The sequence below is a fragment of the Centropristis striata genome, chromosome 13 (assembly GCF_030273125.1).
Source record: "Centropristis striata isolate RG_2023a ecotype Rhode Island chromosome 13, C.striata_1.0, whole genome shotgun sequence".
NCBI classification, from domain to species: domain Eukaryota; kingdom Metazoa; phylum Chordata; class Actinopteri; order Perciformes; family Serranidae; genus Centropristis; species Centropristis striata.
The window spans coordinates 13,353,313-13,373,079 of NC_081529.1; the positions used below are offsets into that span (position 1 = coordinate 13,353,313).

General features: G+C 39.7%; 1 protein-coding gene across 4 annotated transcripts; it reads right to left on the bottom strand.

Annotated features, from left to right (window-relative positions):
- Positions 1-35: 35 nt before the first annotated feature.
- On the bottom strand, positions 36-19,645 carry LOC131982657 (all-trans-retinol 13,14-reductase-like). Of its 4 annotated transcripts, none has more exons than XM_059347188.1 (14): positions 19,597-19,645; positions 18,268-18,426; positions 17,748-18,069; positions 15,365-15,547; positions 14,073-14,211; positions 10,246-10,348; positions 9,267-9,462; positions 8,984-9,181; positions 7,154-7,273; positions 6,121-6,259; positions 5,812-5,921; positions 4,633-4,799; positions 3,550-3,709; positions 36-1,790 (listed from the first exon to the last, which is right to left on the bottom strand). In XM_059347188.1, exons 3-14 carry the CDS (start codon positions 17,911-17,913, stop codon positions 1,639-1,641), a joined length of 1,833 nt encoding a protein of 610 aa, XP_059203171.1. In that variant the 5' UTR covers positions 17,914-18,069; positions 18,268-18,426; positions 19,597-19,645; the 3' UTR covers positions 36-1,638. The 4 variants fall into 4 exon arrangements, with proteins under 4 accessions (XP_059203171.1, XP_059203172.1, XP_059203170.1 ...); XM_059347189.1 differs by having other exon boundaries at positions 17,748-18,064; positions 19,534-19,638; XM_059347187.1 differs by having other exon boundaries at positions 19,534-19,638.
- Positions 19,646-19,767: the final 122 nt, after the last annotated feature.

Consider the following 19,767-nt stretch of genomic DNA (forward strand, 5'->3'; position numbering starts at 1 on the left):
GGAAAAGCAAGTACAAGTGGAAGCAAGTGAGTTGTGTAAGAATTCTTTAATCAAACCGTTCATGGCCTGTTGACTAACTGATAGCAGAAATCCATTAATGTCAAGGTATAACTGCCACTGCTGTCACAAAAACCCAACCTTTCTCTCACCATTGTGTCTGTAGACAGCAGAGCATTTCAATGTCAAAACACGAAAATTATTGTAAAATGACATAAATTCAGTTGAAAACTGCCTCACAACTTTTTTTAAACTGTTGCATATTCAATGCTCAAACTTTACTTATTTTTTTACACTGATTCTGAATTTGATGCACTGTTTTTATTATGTTCATTTGGGTTCTCTGGATATAGAAAAGCTAACAGCCTTGTGCAACAACAAGCATGTCATGAGCATTCATTCATTCATTCATTCATTCATTCATTTATTATCCATTACAGCTGATCCAAACATATTATAGCCAAGAGCAATAAAGTATGATGTTCTGAACCAGGGCAATAGTGGATTTCAATATAGTTGTGTAGTTTTCTTCATTTTATAGTTTTGAAACTCAAAGGGTTTACATTGTGCATGTTAAACTATATTCTAAACCTTTCCTGTTTTTCTACTTTCTTAGAATTTATTCATGTTTCCTTATCTGACTCTGTTCCATATCAGTCCCCTTCGTCTTTTTCTTTAAATCTTAAATCAGTTTCACTTTCGTATTTCTGTGCTTCACTGTCTTCACATGCTGAAGTTCATCCTCGGCTCTGTCTCCTGCACCCTTAAATCAAGCTAAATTGGATTGTTAAACCTTAGCTTAGTGATGTGCCCATTTGAGGAAACTTATATTTTATTATACGATATTTTTATGTCAATCCTGCTCTAGTCAGTGTTCTGCTTGCTTGCTTCAGTACCGAAGACTTGTTTGTTGGATGGGTTGCTGGTTCTTTTCAAGATCCAATGGTAAAATGAGAATACCGTGTTGAATGGAAAACTAAAAAGGTTATCTTAAAAATTATAACAGAAACTGCGTAAAAGGGCTGAGTTTGAGCACACTGTTGAAATGTGCTATAAAGCTGCCTTGCCAGAGTAAAGTATGTTTAAAACTCTCTGGAGTCAACAAAAGCACCGGTGGCATGACTTTCTCATGATGTCACAATGTAAAAATGAAGAAACATCAAGCCCTGCCTTCAACTTCCCTCTAAAGTACTGGCCTGAAACTCCATGCCAGTTTTTGTGTAATGATGATAGGCCGAATAAAACCGGAGACAAGGTCAAATATATATAGTATAAAAATATAGAACTAGATATTATTCTCATTTTACCTGAGCAACATTTGAAATTCTTCACTGAACAATATTGTGTTCTGATCTAATTTAATGTTTTTTTTGGGTGGGGTTAAAAATGTTGATCCAGTAAGTCATATAGGTATATTATTATTATTATATATTATATATTATTATTATATATTATATTTTTTGTCATATAGGTGAGTTTGTGCTGGAAAAAATTATACCATGGTAAACATTTTTTTAAGTATGAAAAGTCAAAATAGCCCAAAACTCCAAAGGGCTACAAGTTCAAGGTATGCTGTGTAAACACGATATGAGAATTTGATCCATTGTTGACATGAATTCACCCTCTAGTGCAGCTCCATCGCTACCAGCTCATTAAAGGATTGGTCCGTTTGTTTTTAATGCGGGTCTTCAGAGCAAGAAGGTCAATGTAGAGGATCTGATTGAGGACGGCCGAGGCACAGAGCAGTCCGCCATGCAGCGCTCCAGCCATGCCGTTACAGAACACGTCCTGACCTACACACACACACACACACACACAGTACTGGTGTCAGTCTTTGTCAAATCTAGACCAGGTGCAGTTGTGGAAAGTAACTAAGTGCATTTACTCAAGTACTGTACTTAATTATCATTTTGAGGTACTTGTACTTTACTTGAGTATTTCCATTTTTTGTAACTTTGCACTTCTACTCCACTATACTTTGAGGCAAATATTGTACTTTTCATTCCACAACATTCTTTTCATGTTGAGATTTAACATAAAATATATGATCAATTATAAAGTGATTAGACATTGTTTTAATTAAACCTCATAACACTATATTAAATATTTAAAATGATCCCTACCTTGAGAAAATTCAAATGCTGCTTACATAAATGCATCAACAATAATAATCCAATAATATATTATATTAAAAAAATATATTAAACTAGGCCTGCAAGCAGGACTGAACGGGACCGAGCAGAGTGGAGCCGTCAGAGGAGGCCACGTCGGGCGTGGCGCTCTGGGCTCAGTCCCTATGCGTCCCAAATGGCGTGTCTGTGTAAAACATGTTACTTCCTGTAGCCAGCGGGGGGCGCTATGACTGTGTGTCAATAATGACATGTGGGTGTGGTCAGGGCTGGACCCTCATCAAGTGTGGGAAATTTGGGATGGATTGGACAATGTATGGTCAAGTTATAGAGTCTGGTGTATTATGGCGAGATGCCATATTTTGCCGGCATGCCACGCCCACATATTCGAAGGTCAGTCAAGGTGTTGATAATTTATGTTCCCAAAGGGCTTGTAATGGTATTGTCCAATTTAGAAGTCAATGGGATTAAATTTGTAGGTGGAGTTTGGAAAAGTATGCAAAGTGGTCATTTTATGAAAGGGGGCGTGGATTAAGCATAAGGGGTGGGGCTTGATGAAAGATGGTTATTTAGAAGTGTTAAGGCCTGGACTCTGATGAAGCATGAGAAGTTTGGAGCAGATGGGACAAAGTATGTAAAAGTTATAAGGATGTGTAGTCATATTTTGCCGCCATGCCGCGCCCACATAGTGTGACCGGCAGTAAAGCTTTCAATGGCTATTGATCCCAAAGGCCTTGTGATGCTACTGACCAAGTTTGAAGAGAATTGGGTGAAATCTGTAGGAGGAGTTCGTTAAAGTATGCGGCATGGAATTGGCCAAAAACAATGAAAAGTGCGATATTCAATCCAAGATGGCCGACTTCCTGTTCGTTTTCGGGTATTGGTTCTTGAGACTTTTTGGTGCGTCTTCCCATGATACATGTATGTACCAAATGTCGTGTCTCTAGATGAAAAAATCCTATATTGTGAGGCTCTTTTGAAAATTTCAAGGGGGCGCTAGTGAGTCATTTTGCAAGGTCCATTCCCGCGAATTCCAGAATATGTAAATTTCATGGGAGATTGACGTATATTCCCAAAATGGTGAGTTTTTGAATATGATAAAGGCTCCAAATTAGCGATTTACTTTTGGTATGAATAATAATAATAAGAAACGGACCAATTACAATAGGGTCCTTGCACTTTCAGTGCTCTGTCCCTAATAAAACAATAAATGAGTGGGTCATTCTCCATAACAAGTACTTTTACTTGTAATACTTCAAGTACATTTTGATGCTGATATTTTTGTACTTTTACTTCAGTAAGTTTTGAATGCAGGAATTTTACTTGTAGTGGAGGAATTTTACAGTGTTGTATAAGTACTTTTACTTAAGTAAGGGATCTGAATACTTTTTGACTGGCCAGATGAGACTGTCAGTCGGGTTACCTGTTAGGTAGAGTCCACTGATGGGTGTCTGTGGTCGTGTCCTAGCAACAGTGTCTGGGTTAAAGCGCTCCAAGTTGTGTTCAGCACCGTACATCTCACCTCTTGGAGCGCCCAAATAGTGGACATTAGTTAGAGGAGTGGCTGCATCTACCATCACCACCTGAACAGGAACACACATGGTGACAAAAATAAATATATGAATAAGTAATAATAATTTAATAACTAATAATTGAATAATAAAGACAGTATCAAACAAAGTATAGACATGTTTATAGGTTTGTAGCTGAGTCAGGGAAGAAGCAAGAGAAAGTAAAAATCTCTGATTGTATTTGGTCAATGCAATTTTGCAATGTGTTACAGGAATAGTTAATGTCAATAATTATTCCTGTAACATATACAGTGCTTAACACATTTTTAGACCACTGGTTAATGCCACAGCTTTCCTAAATTAACAGCATTAGTAATTACTAAAATATTTTTTTATGTTTCTGTAATGGTTAATACAGCAGTATGTAGAAGCTATATTTTTAATGCTAAAATTAATATTGTTATCCAGGAATTTTCAAATTTAGTATTTTACAAAAAAGTAAGAAATAGTAAAGCACATTTTATGTCTTGATTAAAGGGTCAAAATATAGTTATTTACTTGCATTCCTGAACAGAAAAATGAGTTTTAATGGTTGAATGATTAATTTCTGACTGCTCAGTGAGCTGGCTCAAATTTGAGTATAAAAAAGGTGAATTCAGTTTGTTATTTGCCAAATAAATAACAATAACATTTTAGTTTTAAACAACCTTTTGAAAGATTTCTAAAATATTCATGTTTTCTCATTTTTATGAGAGGTGGTCTAATAAATTTGTTAAGCACTCTATATACACGTGTGTATGAACACCAGCTAGATATCTTTTCATGGCATGAATTACAGTCACCTTTACATTGAGCTACAACTTGTAAGGATTGTGCATTCGTGGAATTAGCATCACAGATAAATGTGTAGGTAGCCCCCAAAACAAATGTGCCAAAATCCCCTGCAATATTCTCCTGTTGGTATTCACTCTTTGGAAAAGTTTGGAAAACATTACCTTGTCTCGTAACTGAGGGAAGATTGTAAGTGCCCAGTCCAGCAGCTCCTTGGCCATGCTGTTCTTCATATCCAGATAGTCAGTTCCCCTCTTGCCAAGCTTTGTCCCCTGCCATTCCTCAAACCACTCAAAGCGAGCCATGGTCAGCAACGTCATACAGGACTTACCTGCAGAGAGATGAGGTGCATAAAGACAGAGCGATACAGATGTTCAATTTAAGAGTTTCAAAACTAAAATAATCATCAAACGATAGCTGAGATTACATTTACTTAAGTACTGTACTTAAGAAAAGTGCAAGTACCTCAAAATTGTACTTAAGTATTTCCATTTTATGTAAGTTATTTCTTGTACTCAACTACATTTTGAGCCAAATATTCCATTACACTTAGCTGCCAGCTTTAGTTACTTTTCAGGTCAAGGTTTAACATGAAAACATGATTTTTAAAGTAATTAGACATTTGTTTCTAATCAAACCTCATAACAGTACATTAGGTAGGTAAACTGAGTCCTGTCTTTACAAAATTAAAAGACTGCTTACATAAATGCATCAATAGAAAAAGCGTAATAATATGTTTATAATATATAAAATAATCTGAGTGGGTCCATTCTGCATGAGGGGTACTTTTACTTTTGATACTTTAAGTACATTTTGATGCTGATACTTTTGTACTTTTACTTCAGTAAGTTTTGAATGCAGGACTTTTACTTGTAGTGGAGTAATTTCAGTGTGGTATTAGTACTTTAACTTAAGTAAAGGATCTGAATACTTCTTCCACCACTGACTGTTGGTCATTATTACTTTCACTACAAACGGACTACAATGGCAACCACAACCAAATTTTATCGCAAGAAAATTAGAGTTCTAGCGTGTGATTGTGCTAATGGACCTCCGGGCCTTGAAGAGGATATTACTGCTGCTGCACATCGTAAGGTTATAATTCTGACGAAGAGGAGGATCAACTGCTGGGTGGTGTTGGCATCTAATGCATCTTCAAACTGGGGTGGATTTCACCCATAGTAACACTAAAACATCCAACTTAACTAATTCACGATGTTGGTGCAATACTGTAGAAAGACTATGCTGTTAGGAAGGTGTCTTTTTATTCCAATTTGTAAAATACTATGATATAAAGATGATTCAGCTATACAAGAACAATACTGCAGAAATGATTGTTTTACCTGGATGTCTCATGCTGGCTGTCGGATCTTTAGCAGATGGGAAGGTGATGAACATCATGGGGATGTTCCCCAAAACTTCTTCTCGGCTCAGAGAAGAGTAACGCTCCATTCTTCAGACACAGTTGTGTAACACACAGACACAGACACACACAGACACACACACACACACACACACACACACACACACACACACACACACACACACACACACACACACACACACACGTATTTCAAAAACACAAGATTTTTTGTTAAACTAAAATCTAAACAAAATATATTATTAGTTTATAAATACATATAAAAACCTACAGTGAGTCCAAGTTATTATCTTTATACATCCAGAAGTTTGTGGAAACGATGCCAAGCTCTTCTTTGGTTCCATCCAGACCAACAAAGACCAGGAAGGAACCCATACCATGACGAACCGAACCCAACAGTGACTGAATCTCTACACACTCACACGCACACACACACATTAAAGCAAAAACCCAGAAGAAAATGACAACAAATGAGAAAAAAAGTGCAATGTACCATTTAGCGGTGGTGGAAAAAAGTATTCAGATCCCTTACTAAAGTAAAAGTACTAATACCACACTAGGAAATTACTCCACTACAAGTAAAAGTCCTGCATTCAAAACTTACTGAAGTAAAAGTACAAAAGTATCAGCATCAAAATGTACTTAAAGTATCAAAAGTAAAAGTACTCGTTATGCAGAATGGATCCACTTAGATTATTATTTTCACGGTTGCCCATAAAGTTGGGATAATTTTGTTTTCAGAAACAATCCTCTATTCATTGTGATTTCATTTTCATTGTGATATGTTTGGAAGAGATAGATTAATAAAGTTTTGAGAAGATATACACATTATCTGTCAATAATAAATCACAGTGTCAAAGTAATTTCATGGGAAGAGGTAAAAAGAATATTCTAATCCAACTTTATGGGCGACCATGTATGTTCCAAATATATAATTGGAGTATTATTTTAATTCATTTATGTAAGCAACATTTTAATTTTCTCAAGGTAGGGCTCATTTGAACTACTTAATATACTGTTATAAATGTCTGATCACTATAAATGTATCATATTTTTCATGTTAAATCTTGACCTGTAAAGTAACTGAAGCTGTCCGTTAAATGTAGTGGAGTAAAAAGTACAATATTCGCCTCAAAATGTGGTGGAGTAGAAGTATTAAGTTACATCAAATGGAAAACTCAAGTAAAGTACAAGTACCTCAAAATTGTACTGAAGTACAGTACTTGAGTAAATGTACTTAGTTACTCTCCACCACTGCCATTTAGTAGCTAAAGTCAAGTTTTAGAGTCCACGTGCTGTCTTACCTGGTTTGTCCTGTACGGGCTGAGGCAGAAACTTCTGGAAGGTGTTAAAGATTCCAGCATTGGAAATGACAACAGGGGCATGGATCTCAATCTCTTCTTGACCTTTAAGCACTGTCACACCTGACACATACACATATAGTGTTAAACTCAAGAGGAAATATAAAGCATTGCATGTTAAACAGCTGGTAGAGGCTTCTCAATTGAGGAGAATCGATTACTACAATTGATTCTCCTCAATTGACTCAACGTTTCTGGCAAGTGGATATTTGTTCAAATGACACAAGATCTGTTAGACTACGTCCAAAGAAATTTCGCACTGGGGAATCAGTGCATTTTTTTTCTTTTTTTCTATGAAATTACCAATTATCAGTTAAAAGGGAAAAGGAGGCTTGAAGGTCTGATGGGAAATTTGGCTGGTTTGCCTGAGGACCTGAGGTGGATGGGAACAAGAGAGGACTTCCCACCATATTTACCCTCACAGACAACCAACTCCTTCTGGTAAGGTAGTGGACCTAACCAGGGCCTTGGACTTAGCACCCAGCTAGGTCCAGTGGTCTGCAACCTAGGCAGCAGCAACATCCAGATATATGGCAGCAGATATTATCCCTTCTAGATTAAAGATTATTTCTGGGCCAGACAGTGACAGCCATTGCATCATGATGGTGAGGTAAATAGAGGCACCAGCTTGTAGGGTCTTCAACCAGCCCAAGAGAGCACATGTCACGCCACTACTCATCTCTCTGCACTGGCTCCTGATTGCAGTCCACATCAAATTCAAAACCTTGTCTCTTGCCTACAAAATGGTAACTAGCACAGCTCCTGCATCACTTCTTTGTTCAGGTCCACAAACCCTCCTGGCCACTATGCTCTTCAGGCAAAAGGCAGCTGGCTCCTCCGCCGTTGAAGAGCTTGCCACTTTACGTCTCAAACTAGACTCTTCTCCTCTGTAGTGCCCCGGTAGTGGAACGAATTTCCCAGCTCCATCTGATATGCTGTGCCCTTTTCAGTCTTTAAGAAGAGACTGAAGACCCAGGTCTTTACTGAACACCTTCACAATTGATCTATACAGATGAGAACTATTGAAAGAAAAAAAAGATGTTTGCACTGACCGCTCGCACTGCCTAAAAGCACTTGCGTTTTATTGAACTCAAACTTAACCCCACGTCACTTACTCTTGTGTTGTGTCTTGACTACATCTTTGCTTGTGTTGTACTAACTCTCAATTGTAAGAATTGTAGGGTCTGAAGGTGGTTGCTTGGGAAAGAAAAACAGCTTTGGCTAGTAAAAGGAGTTGAGGGTAAATGCTACTGTCTTTAGTGTTTTAAGCAATATCCAATGAGACTTTACCATGAGGGCTCCACGACGGGAGCCCACAGTAGAGAGTAGACTTGTAACATTACAGAGGTCCAATGAAACTTAGTGGCTACAATAGATAAACCTTAGGTAAGCAGGTTACGAGCCCTGGTTTCCTCTTAGTTGTTGGTGTCACCAGTGTCTGTTATTTGTTGTTCCAGTTGGTTAGCTAGCTCCTATGCTAAAAGACAAGCCTTGCATGCCAGTAGCAGATCCTCAAGATCCTCACAGGATGGTGCCCAAAGCAGTTGGGGGTTTGGTGCATTGCTCAAGGGAACCTCAGGTATGACCAGGGGGCAAAACTGGAACCTCTTCAGCTACCCGTCCACATCCCGTACTCTGTACCCATGCACAGGCCTGAACCAGCAACTCTCCATTTCCCAAAGGAAATGTGCAAATGCTATGTCTTTTTATTGGTCAGTTTTTAGAGACCTGGAAGTCACTGCATGAAAGAAGCCCTCGCCATCCTGTTCTTACCATAGGCCTTCCCTTGTCCGTTGATCAGGACACGTTGAACAGGAGCCCTGACCAGCACCGCACCGCCTGCTTGTTGGATCACAGGGATGATATGAAAGGCAAACTCACTAGCGCCCCCCCGTGGGTAGTATGCACCACGTTTGTAGTGGTGAAGAAGGAGAGCATTGATGAGAAAACTGGACTCTTTAGGAGGGACACCTGAAATGACAGAAAAAGAGATCATTGTGGAAACTCTACAAAATGTGTTTGACCTGTGTTGCATGTGAGTGTGTATGTCCATCACCATAGAACAGGTAGGCCGACAGTGCCTGCAGGTCCTTGTTCTGTGTGAGGTGGGACATTATTTCTGAATGGCTGGTTGATGCCAGACGAAACACTGAAGATATGCAATCGAGTAGGCCAGTTCGAACCAAGAGCTTAACCAGCCAATAGGGGATGATCTTCAAGGTGGCAATAAGTGGTGTCCGCCGTGCGGATAGCTGCAAGATGGAGAAATATAAGCCCATTTACTAATAAAAACCAACAATACACTTAACTTTATAAAGCCCTATTCACATCAGGGGTGGAGCTGGACTGTAGCCTGATTATTTTTTCTATTGATTTTCTATATTGTTGGGGAGTTAACTACTACTTTTTACCCCACTACATTTAGCTGCCAGCTTTAGTTAGTTTACTTTTCAGGTTAAGAATCAAGATAAAAAACATATTACATTTAAAATGATTACGTATTTTTATTAATTAAACCACATGAAAGTATATCAATTAGTTAAAATCAGCCCTACCTTGACAACAGAAAATTAATGCTTACATAAATGCATCAAAAATATTAATACAATAATATATTTTAACAATCTGAGTGGGTCCATTTTGCATTGCGAATATTTTTAGTTTAATACTTTAAGTACATATTGATGCTGATACTTTTACTTCAGTAAGTTTTGAATGCAAGACTTTCACTTGTAGTGGAGTAATTTCACAGTGTGGTATTAGTACTTTTACTTAAGTAAAGGATCTGAATACTTCTTCCACCACTGGTAGCCACTAACCTCAGACACCACAACTCTGGTATGCAGAAGATACAGAGAGCTTTCCTTTGCGGTGATAGGCTTAATCACCACTCTGTCAATTCCTTTAGCAAGTGGTTGAATGTAATGGATTTACATTTAAATACTTTAACACATCCTTGTTCACTAAATGCTGACTACTTCCTCCTTTCATCTTTTCACCAATCATTCCATCCATCACCAACCCTCCCGCTCTACCTTCATCAATCTCATGAACTCATCAATGGCCTCCTCCTCTCCTGGGAACTGTTTCTTCAGGCTGTCTGCCATCTCAGTCTTTCCTGCATGGATATGGTACTCCCTGAGAATGACAGAAGTAAGGAAGAGTGGAGATAGTCATAAATGTTTGATCAATTTGAAGCCAAATAGGATAGACCTCTGTAAAACCCTCTGAAAATTATGGAAAATATATAAAAACATTTAACTATGGATGAATTAGGAGACCTGAGGACTAACCATTTGTAAGAAGTGTTGTATTTGAATAGTTATAGGAAGGCAGTAGCCAATGTGTTTTGCTGCACTGTAGCTTTTCTCTTTCTCGCAGGCCTGAGACAGCCCAGTGTGTTCTCACAGTACACAAACAGTAGTCATGTTTAGGCTTTGTAGCTCATAAATATGCACTTGTAAGAACAACACACACACACACACACACACACACACACTCAAACGAGCGTACGTCAGAAAGTGAGCGTAAAGTGGGCGTAAGATGATTTCTACGCAAGCCTCGGCATTTATCAATTTGGACATGAGCGGACGGTACGATCAGATCTCACGTCTGCTCTCAGCTTGTGTACGCAAATTTGAGTCAGCGTGAAGTCCACACGTCTGAGTCTGAGAATTGATCTTAGACTATTGTATCGATGCCTGGAGCTGATAAAACTCTGAGGTGTTTTGTTTTTTAATAGTGACAAAGCAAAACATGTTTAGACTACATCCACCCTGCGATCATGAAATTCTTTAAACTCTTTAAACAGAATACCAGCCGAGGATATTAAATGTTGTTGTCTTCTGCTGTTTACTGTTATCCTGCTGGACACCGGAGCGTCAGCGTCTCTTTTACCACCGGTGCTGCCCGAATAGAAACATTTCCAATCAGCGCTGCCACACGCTCCTCTGACTAGGACATCATTATTAGTAAATGTAAAGAGGTGAATAATATATCTCCATCATAATAATAGCAGTCGGTCGGCCTCAAAGAGGTTCTGGAAAACCATCAGGCGACTCAGGAAGGGAAAGCAGGGCTTGGCCCAAGCTGTGTTCAGCGGGGGAGGAGACCTGCTGACCCGACCTGGGGATGTCCTTAGACGGTGGAAAGAACACTGTGAGGAACTCCTTAATCCAGCCAAAACGTCCTCCGTAGAGGAGGCAGAGTCTGAAGACTCAGGGGAAGACTCATCAATATCCCTGGCCGAGGTCGCCGAGGTAGTTAAAAAGCTGCCCGGTGGCAAGGCGCCAGGGTTGGATGAGATTCGCCCTGAGATGCTGAAGGCTCTGGACATTGTTGGGCTGTCATGGTTGACACGCCTCTTCAGTGTCGCGTGGAGGTCTGGGACAGTGCCTGTGGATTGGCAGACCGGGGTGGTGGTTCCCATTTTCAAAAAGGGGGACCGGAGGGTGTGTTCCAATTACCGTGGAATTACACTTCTCAGCCTCCCCGGGAAAGTCTACTCCAGGGTGCTGGAAAGGAGGCTCCGGCCGATTGTCGAACCGCAGATTCAGGAGGAACAATGCGGCTTTCGTCCTGGCCGTGGAACAGCGGACCAGCTCTTTACCCTTGCGAGGCTTCTGGAGGGGGCATGGGAGTTTGCCCATCCAGTCTACATGTGTTTTGTGGATTTGGAGAAGGCTTATGACCGTGTCCCTCGGGGAGTCTTGTGGGGGGTACTGCGGGAGTATGGGGTACCGGGCTCGTTGCTACGAGCTATCCAGTCCCTATATAACCAAAGTGAGAGCAGTGTCCGCATACTCGGCACAACGTCAAACACGTTCCCAGTGGGTGTTGGCCTCCGCCAGGGTTGCCCCTTGTCTCCGATTCTGTTCGTGGTCTTCATGGACAGGATCTCAAGGCGCAGCCGGGGGGAGGAAGGGATCCGGTTTGGTGACCTCAGAATTGCATCTCTGCTTTTTGCAGATGATGTGGTTCTTTTGGCTTCATCAAGCCGGGACCTCCAGCACTCACTGGGGCGGTTTGCAGCCGAGTGTGAAGCGGTTGGGATGAGAGTCAGCACCTCCAAGTCTGAGGCCATGGTTCTCTGCCGGAAAACGGTGGACTGCCCCCTCTGGGTGGGGAGAGAGGTACTGCCTCAAGCGAAGGAGTTCAAGTATCTCGGGGTCTTGTTCACGAGTGAGGGTAGAACGGAGCGTGAGATGGACAGGCGGTTTGGTGCAGCGTCAGCAGTGATGCGGGCGTTGTACCGGACCGTCGTGGTGAAGAAGGAGCTGAGCCTGAAGGCAAAGCTCTCGATTTACCGGTCCATCTACGTTCCAACCCTCACCTATGGTCATGAGCTTTGGGTAGTGACCGAAAGAATAAGATCGCGGGTACAAGCGGCCGAAATGAGCTTCCTCCGTAGGGTGGCTGGGCTCAGCCTTAGAGATAGGGTGAGGAGCTCAGACATCCGGAGGGAGCTCGGAGTAGAGCCGCTGCTCCTTCGCGTCGAAAGGAGCCAGTTGAGGTGGTTTGGGCATCTGGTAAGGATGCCTCCCGGGCGCCTCCCGTTAGAGGTGTTCCGGGCACGTCCAACTGGTAGGAGGCCCCGGGGAAGACCCAGAACACGGTGGAGGGATTATATCTCTCGCCTGGCCTGGGAACGCCTCGGGGTCCCCCAGGAGGAGCTGGACGTTGTGGCTGGGGGGGGGGGGGCGCCTGGAATGCCCTGCTTAGCCGGCTGCCCCCGCGACCCGGCCCCGGATAAGCGGACGAGAATGGATGGATGGATGGATGGATAATAATAGCAATATTCGGATATTACATAGATTATTAGGCTTTATATATCACGATGTAATTACTCAAACATCGCCGGGAGTTTAATGGTCCGCTACTCTGCTGACAGCACCACTGATTTCCTTCCTTTTCTCTTTTTATGCTGCCAAACAAAACTAGTTTGTTGTGTTGCAGCTGTTGGACGTCAGCGTTTCACTTTCTGACTGAGAAATTCCTCTTCTTTTTTAATTAAAACTTACTTTAAAACATTGTTTACCTCCTTCAACCAAAAAGCTGAAAACTTCTAAGTCCGTGCTCCAAATGTAAAATATTCAGTGAACTTGTTTGAGTTTATAACTATAAGTACTTTTATTTCATAAACCTCCGTCGCTGCGTATTTCTTTCATATGTCTATATTGTCCCTATTGTTAATTGTAACGGTGCACTTTGCTAATAAAGCTGACTTTAGAGGGTGAAAAAAAATCCTATTTTTGGCCGTATTGCGCCCTTCTGTGTCGTAAACTCTGAAGGCGAGTCTTCTGAATCGGGTATATATTAGGGCGTGGTATTTAAATTACGCATGTTTCGAGCCGCCACATTTATCAATAGCCGCTCATTCTCACGCTGTGCTTGGAGAGATACGATCGTTTGATAAATCACACGTGGACCCTGTCGTAGACCCTGCGCTCGTTTCTATGCTCGCTTGATAAATGAGGGCCATTGTGTATCATAATCATCTAACGAGACTTGGACAGCTGTTGGTCTTTCCACGTCTTTGGTAACTGGCCGATAGAACTCGGTTTGCATACAAGTCCAACTTCTGTAGAGGATTAAATGTGAATTATAACAGAGTCTTAGTCCAGAGCTGCATAACTTCACCTTAGACCTGAATAAATCCCTGCTGCAATGAGACCAGTCTTTTTCCCTGTTTGTGTTTATTCTTGGACTTCCAATCTACGAACCTGAGACCTTTACAGAAGTATATTTCACATCATGGTCAGATTTGCTTGTTGTAGATTTGTTGATGTTTATGAATCCACTGAAAAAATTGAAACATAGAAATAACTGAACAGTACAATAATCAAGTTGATTGGTAGCAAACCTGCGCTGGCCATTCTGACCCAGGATCAGTGTGTCAAAGTGCTGCTCCAGCCGTGTGAACTGCAACTGTCCCTCTGTGATCTGGTCCAGAGCGATCCTCAGCATGCTGTTCTCATGGAGCTGGCCCAGGTAATGGATACCTGGCGATGTTGTCAGAGCAACTTAAATAATATACAAGTCTTTGGAATTAGTCTTCAGTCATTTTTTCTCTTGTATTCAGATAATAACATTAAAGTTTCCCCTTGTCCAATATGGTAGCATTCTTCGTTTCTACTTAATTCATAAGATAAGATAAGATAAGATAAGACTTTATTTATCCTGAAGGAAATTCTGGTTCCAGATTGTTCCAGATTGCTTCATTGATCATTATTACCAACATCCATGATTAAAGAAATTATTATTGTTTTTGGTGGACCAAAGAACAAAAAATATATTTAAAAAAACAAACAGTTGGATAACAATTAGATCTGAAACTTCAAAAAAGAAAGACACCTCCCTCATATAAAAGAAGAAGCCAAATGCTTGACTGAGGACAATGATGGTGTTTTTTAGGCTGTTTAGTTTAAGATGACAATGCCAAAGCAGGTAGAGGTACCAAGGAAATTGTAGGCATAATCAGAGGCCAGTCAAACTACTAAAAACAGTAGAAATAAACAGGCTGGAACAGATAAAATTAAGTGGCATAGACACAAGGGAAGAGAGAGACTAAACGCATGGGGAAGGCTGGGTAACTGGGAATAGGTGAACACAATCAGGGGCGGGACAGGTCATTAACACAGGTGAAAAAACATATGAGGCCAGGAAGTAAAGAGACTAGACGCCTCATGTATCAACGTACTCAAGTACTGTACTTAAGTATATTTTTTGCGGTACTTGCACTTTACTTGAGTACTTCCATTTTATGTGACTTTATAATTCTACTCCTAATATGGTCGTATAATGACATTATACAACAATATTAGCTTTACATTACAAATAGATGTATGTAGATTTTTGAGGGGTCATCGCAGCTTTGGTTCGTTATGCTCAGATATAACACAATGATGTCTGTGTTTAAGTTAGTTTCTCTATTAGTCAATGATGCTTAAAGGAAATAGACTAAATGCACTGAATAGAAATTGATCAGAGTGACTGGATTGTTCCCCATACCATATTATAATTACTCATTACATCACCAATCACTTTATGCACGGTATCCTTTTCCCTAAGAAGCTACATTTGTAAAAAAAACTACATTCATTAATTTTTAAGCTAAGTTCATGTGTTTGTGTGTCTGTATACTTGCTTTCTTACCCACATCAAACTCAAATCCTTTATTCTGAAAGGTGTGTGTGCAGCCTCCAGCCTGATCATGTTGCTCCAGAACTACGACCCTCTTCCCAGCTTTGGACAGAAGCGCTGCGGCTGTCAGACCTCCCACACCGCTGCCAATCACCACTGCATCCAGAGCCGGGGGAACACGGTCCGCTCTGAACCCTGCAGGGAACACAGACAGAACATTTTAAAATCAGTCCAGTGGAACGTTGTGAGGCTGCCTTTAAGAACCCTCTCTTGACATCTTGAATGTTTTCCTTCATTCAAAAGGGTCAAACAGGGAGCTGGACATGCAGGTCTCATTTGTGTCCTCCAGACTTATTTTAAAGATTTTTGACTAAAGGACATCATAAATGCAACAAGTCATTTTCTTGCATTATAATGCACATATTTTTATGTACAGTCATGGAAAAAAATATTAGACCAATTTCTTCTTCAATTTCTTGTTCATTTTAATGCCTGGTAGGACTACAACTAAAGGTACATTTCTTTGGACAAATATGATAACAAAAAACAAAAAAACAAAGCAAAATAGTTTAATTTAAGAGCTGATATCTAGCCATTTCCCATTGTTTTCTTGATAATAACCAAAATTATAAAAAAAAAAACATGGAAGTGGCTGCATTAAAATTAATTCATTTGCATTAAAACAAACAAGAAAATAAACAAGAAATTGAAGAAAACAAGGGTGGTCTAATAATTTTTTTCCATGACTGCATACTGAAACCCTATTGCATTTTTTTTTAAAGCAGACTAAAACATATATGTTTTCATTAGCTTTTAATTAGGTTTTTAGTTTCCCTTTTAAATAAATTGTATATCCTTTTAATTGTAATGCATTTTACATGTTTGTTCATTTTAATGTTTTATATCTGTAATAACCTACTTCATGTTATCTAACCTGATACTGTACGCTTTTATATTTGTATTTTTGTTTCTTCTGTCATATATGATATTTGCCTATTTTCTTTTGTTTTGTTCTTCATTGATTGAAGCACATTGAGTCTACCCCTGTTGTATGAAATGTGCTATATAAATAAACTTGACTTGACATTTCAATGTAATAAGGTTTGATAACGGGGTAGAATTTTTCTCACAGGGCTGAATGTTTGGCTCTTTTTAATCAAAGACCCCACTGACTTCAAGCCTGTGTTAATTGATGTTTTTACTGTAAGAAACATGAGATTAATGGTTTTTGAATATTGTGTACCATTTAAAGGATATTCAGAAAAATATGAAAGCCTAAAAAAATAAAAAATAATGTTTATTTTTTGAGGCAACTTTTTTTCAAAATGTTATGACCCAAAGGCATCTGTCTAAGAGAATTAGCCATGTACTGTGAGTCCAGGTCAAATCACCCTGAAGGGCACAGATATGTAGAAGACCCTACTCCTACAGCAAGCAGCAAGTCTTCCCCCAGAAACAATTCCTTTTGTTATTTGTTTGAAAGAGCTGATTTAAAAGCTGTCACTACAATTAAATGTTACATTGGGGACTAACATCATCGCACATGAAACCAATTGTGCTCATTGAAACCACAAGAGTCGCAGCTTACCAGTGATACATTTAATGATACACTGAATGTATATTCACATTCATATTCAATACAATACATATTCAAATACAATAGGTGAAAATATCTTGAGGTCAGAGGTCAAGGGAAGGGTCAAGGCCTTTGAAAATGACCATGAAAGTTTTTACCTTGGACAACATGTAGCTCAACTTTGAAGAGTTTTGTACCTTTCCTGACAAGGAGCAGTAGCAGCTTTAAGACCGAGCCTGCTACCAGTGGTGGAATGTTATTAAGTACATTTACTCAAGTACTGTACTTAAGTAAAATGTTGAGGTACTTGTACTTTACTTAAGTATTTCCATTTTATGTGACTTTATACTTCTACTCCACTACATTTTAAGGTAAATATTGCACTTTTTACTCCACCACATTTAACTGACAGCTTAAGTTACTTTTGACATAAAAATCACGATAAATTGAAAGTGATGTTTTAAAAAAAAAAAAAAAAACCTCATAACAGTATATTAAGTAGATAAAATTAGTCCTATCTTTACAAAATTAAAACACGTCTTGAATAAATTAATCTATACAAATAATCTAATATATTTACAATATATAACACAATCTGAGTGGGTCCATTCTGCATAACGAGTACTTTTACTTTTGATACTTTAAGTACATTTTTTATGCTGATACTTTTGTAATTTAAATGCAGGACTTTTACTCGTAGTGGTGTAATTTCACAGTGTGGTATTAGTACTTTTACTTAAGTAAGGGATCTGGATAGTTCTTCCACCACTGGCTATACGTTGCAGTGTCTAGATTCAAGACCCTGTATCAGACCCTTACCTCTCTTCAGCCGGTCATCCCTCTGCCTGCTGTCAGTCACCAAGGGTCCCGGTGGCCTCACGCACTTTTCGCTGAACACCTTGTAGCGTTGCCCGGTGGTTAGGAAGAAGATGACGACCAGTAGCAGCAGCACGCAGCTCAAAACACCAAGTATCGTCCACCACATAGCAGCACTGACAGCAGGATAGAGAAGAAGGGAAGAAAGAAAATAGCAGAAGAAAGCACTGGGACAAGGGACGATGTGGATGAAGAGAAAGGCTGAAAGAGAAGAGAGATGATAGGCTATCCTCCAACAAGGCTTTCCCTCAAAAAGAGCTCTAAACTGCAGAGGAGGAGATGGTTAAAGTGAGGGGTGGAGAGAAGAGGAGGAAGACAGCTGCTCATTAAAGTTCAATGGGGAAATATGAAGACAAACACATGACATTTTGGAACTTCTGATTCCACAAAGAGCAGAGCAGATAACATTCTCCACGCCAAGGACATGAGACTGGCAGAGAAGAGAGAGCTGGTTGTTTATCACCTCGTTAGACTCCACTCAGACTGGTGTTCACAGCACCAATTAGCTGCACTTTCCAAACTGCCTCAGGATGAAGATATTTTACAAAGTCCCCCTGTGTAGCTGAAATCACCGAAGTTCCACTGCATGATTGTGAAGAAAGATGCTTTCAGACTGAAGATGCTGTGAATGGGATATGGTCGTGTTATTTGGCTTTCTGGTTAAATGAACTTCATGTAGGCTATATGTTAGTTAAAGGTCATGAGTATTTTAACTGAGCCTTACAGATGTCATGAGGCTGAAACCCATTTTCATTATTTTTTTCAGGTAATAAAGCCTTTCAAGATTCAGAGTTTGTATTTTGTACTGCACATATTCATACAATTATAAAAAAAAAAGATGCGAAGGATAAAAAGTAAGATAAAAAATACACAAATATATATACTTTAGCACTAGACCAGGATAGTCTGACAGAGCGTTTGGGATTTGATCATGCAAATGTCTGTTTAAATAATAACTACAATTTTCAACCAAAGACTTGAGGTGCAGGAGGAGGTCCCCAAAAGGAGACAACGAAAAGGAGACAAAGAAAACACACAAATTCAAACTCAGGTGAAACAGGAAAGAGCAGGTGACAATGAGTTGGCTCAGAATTGGACACTGGCAATTGATTATTATTTATTATTGGGAAACACCCTACTGGGTTCTGTAGTATGTCAAATGGAGACATGTGTTCATGTCAAGCCCAAAGTATGCAGCGCAGGCGTAGTATGATGGCAAATTTGCAAAGGATGGCTCCAATAGGAATAGTGTAGGGCTGTCAAGGGAAGTGGAAACAGGTGAACAGGTCAATGAGGGGAGACTGAGACAGGTGGAAAAGTCTGAGGGCATCTGGTGGACAGACAGAATGGCAATGTAAGGGTTTAGGGAATGTGGCTGGAGGGAGGAACAATGTGATTAAATGCATCTTTTATAAACTCTGATTGCATTTTCTGTGCACTTTCCACCAGGATTGCATTAGATAATGGTTAGTATATAAACAATGTATACACATCGTAGTTGTAAAGCAGATTATAGAATAAAGTTATGCATATGGGATCTGCACTCATACATTTGTTTCTATAGTTAAGTTTTGTTGTATTTTGTTCACATATATACATACATTCAGTTAAGTTATTAGTCTACATTGGTTTAATAGTTACTATTCAAATAAATCACAGGGAATTTCTGTTTCATACAACACACTTTATTATTTTGACAGTACATTGGTTTTCTATTTGAAGCACGCACATTTAGTTAGCTTTTGTAGTCTTTGTTTGGTATAGTTTCAGAATTTCTGTTCTCTTGAGTTACCAGTGCTGTTGCTGTTGCTGCTGCTGGGAGCTGGGAATGCCAGGCAAAAGGATCCGCCCCCACAAGCTCAGTCATTTTATAGAAGAGATTGCTGATTGGGCCAACCCAAAAGTCCGGCAAACCATAGGGGGGATTTAGTACTTTACTGTTTAATTTCTTTAGACAATAAGT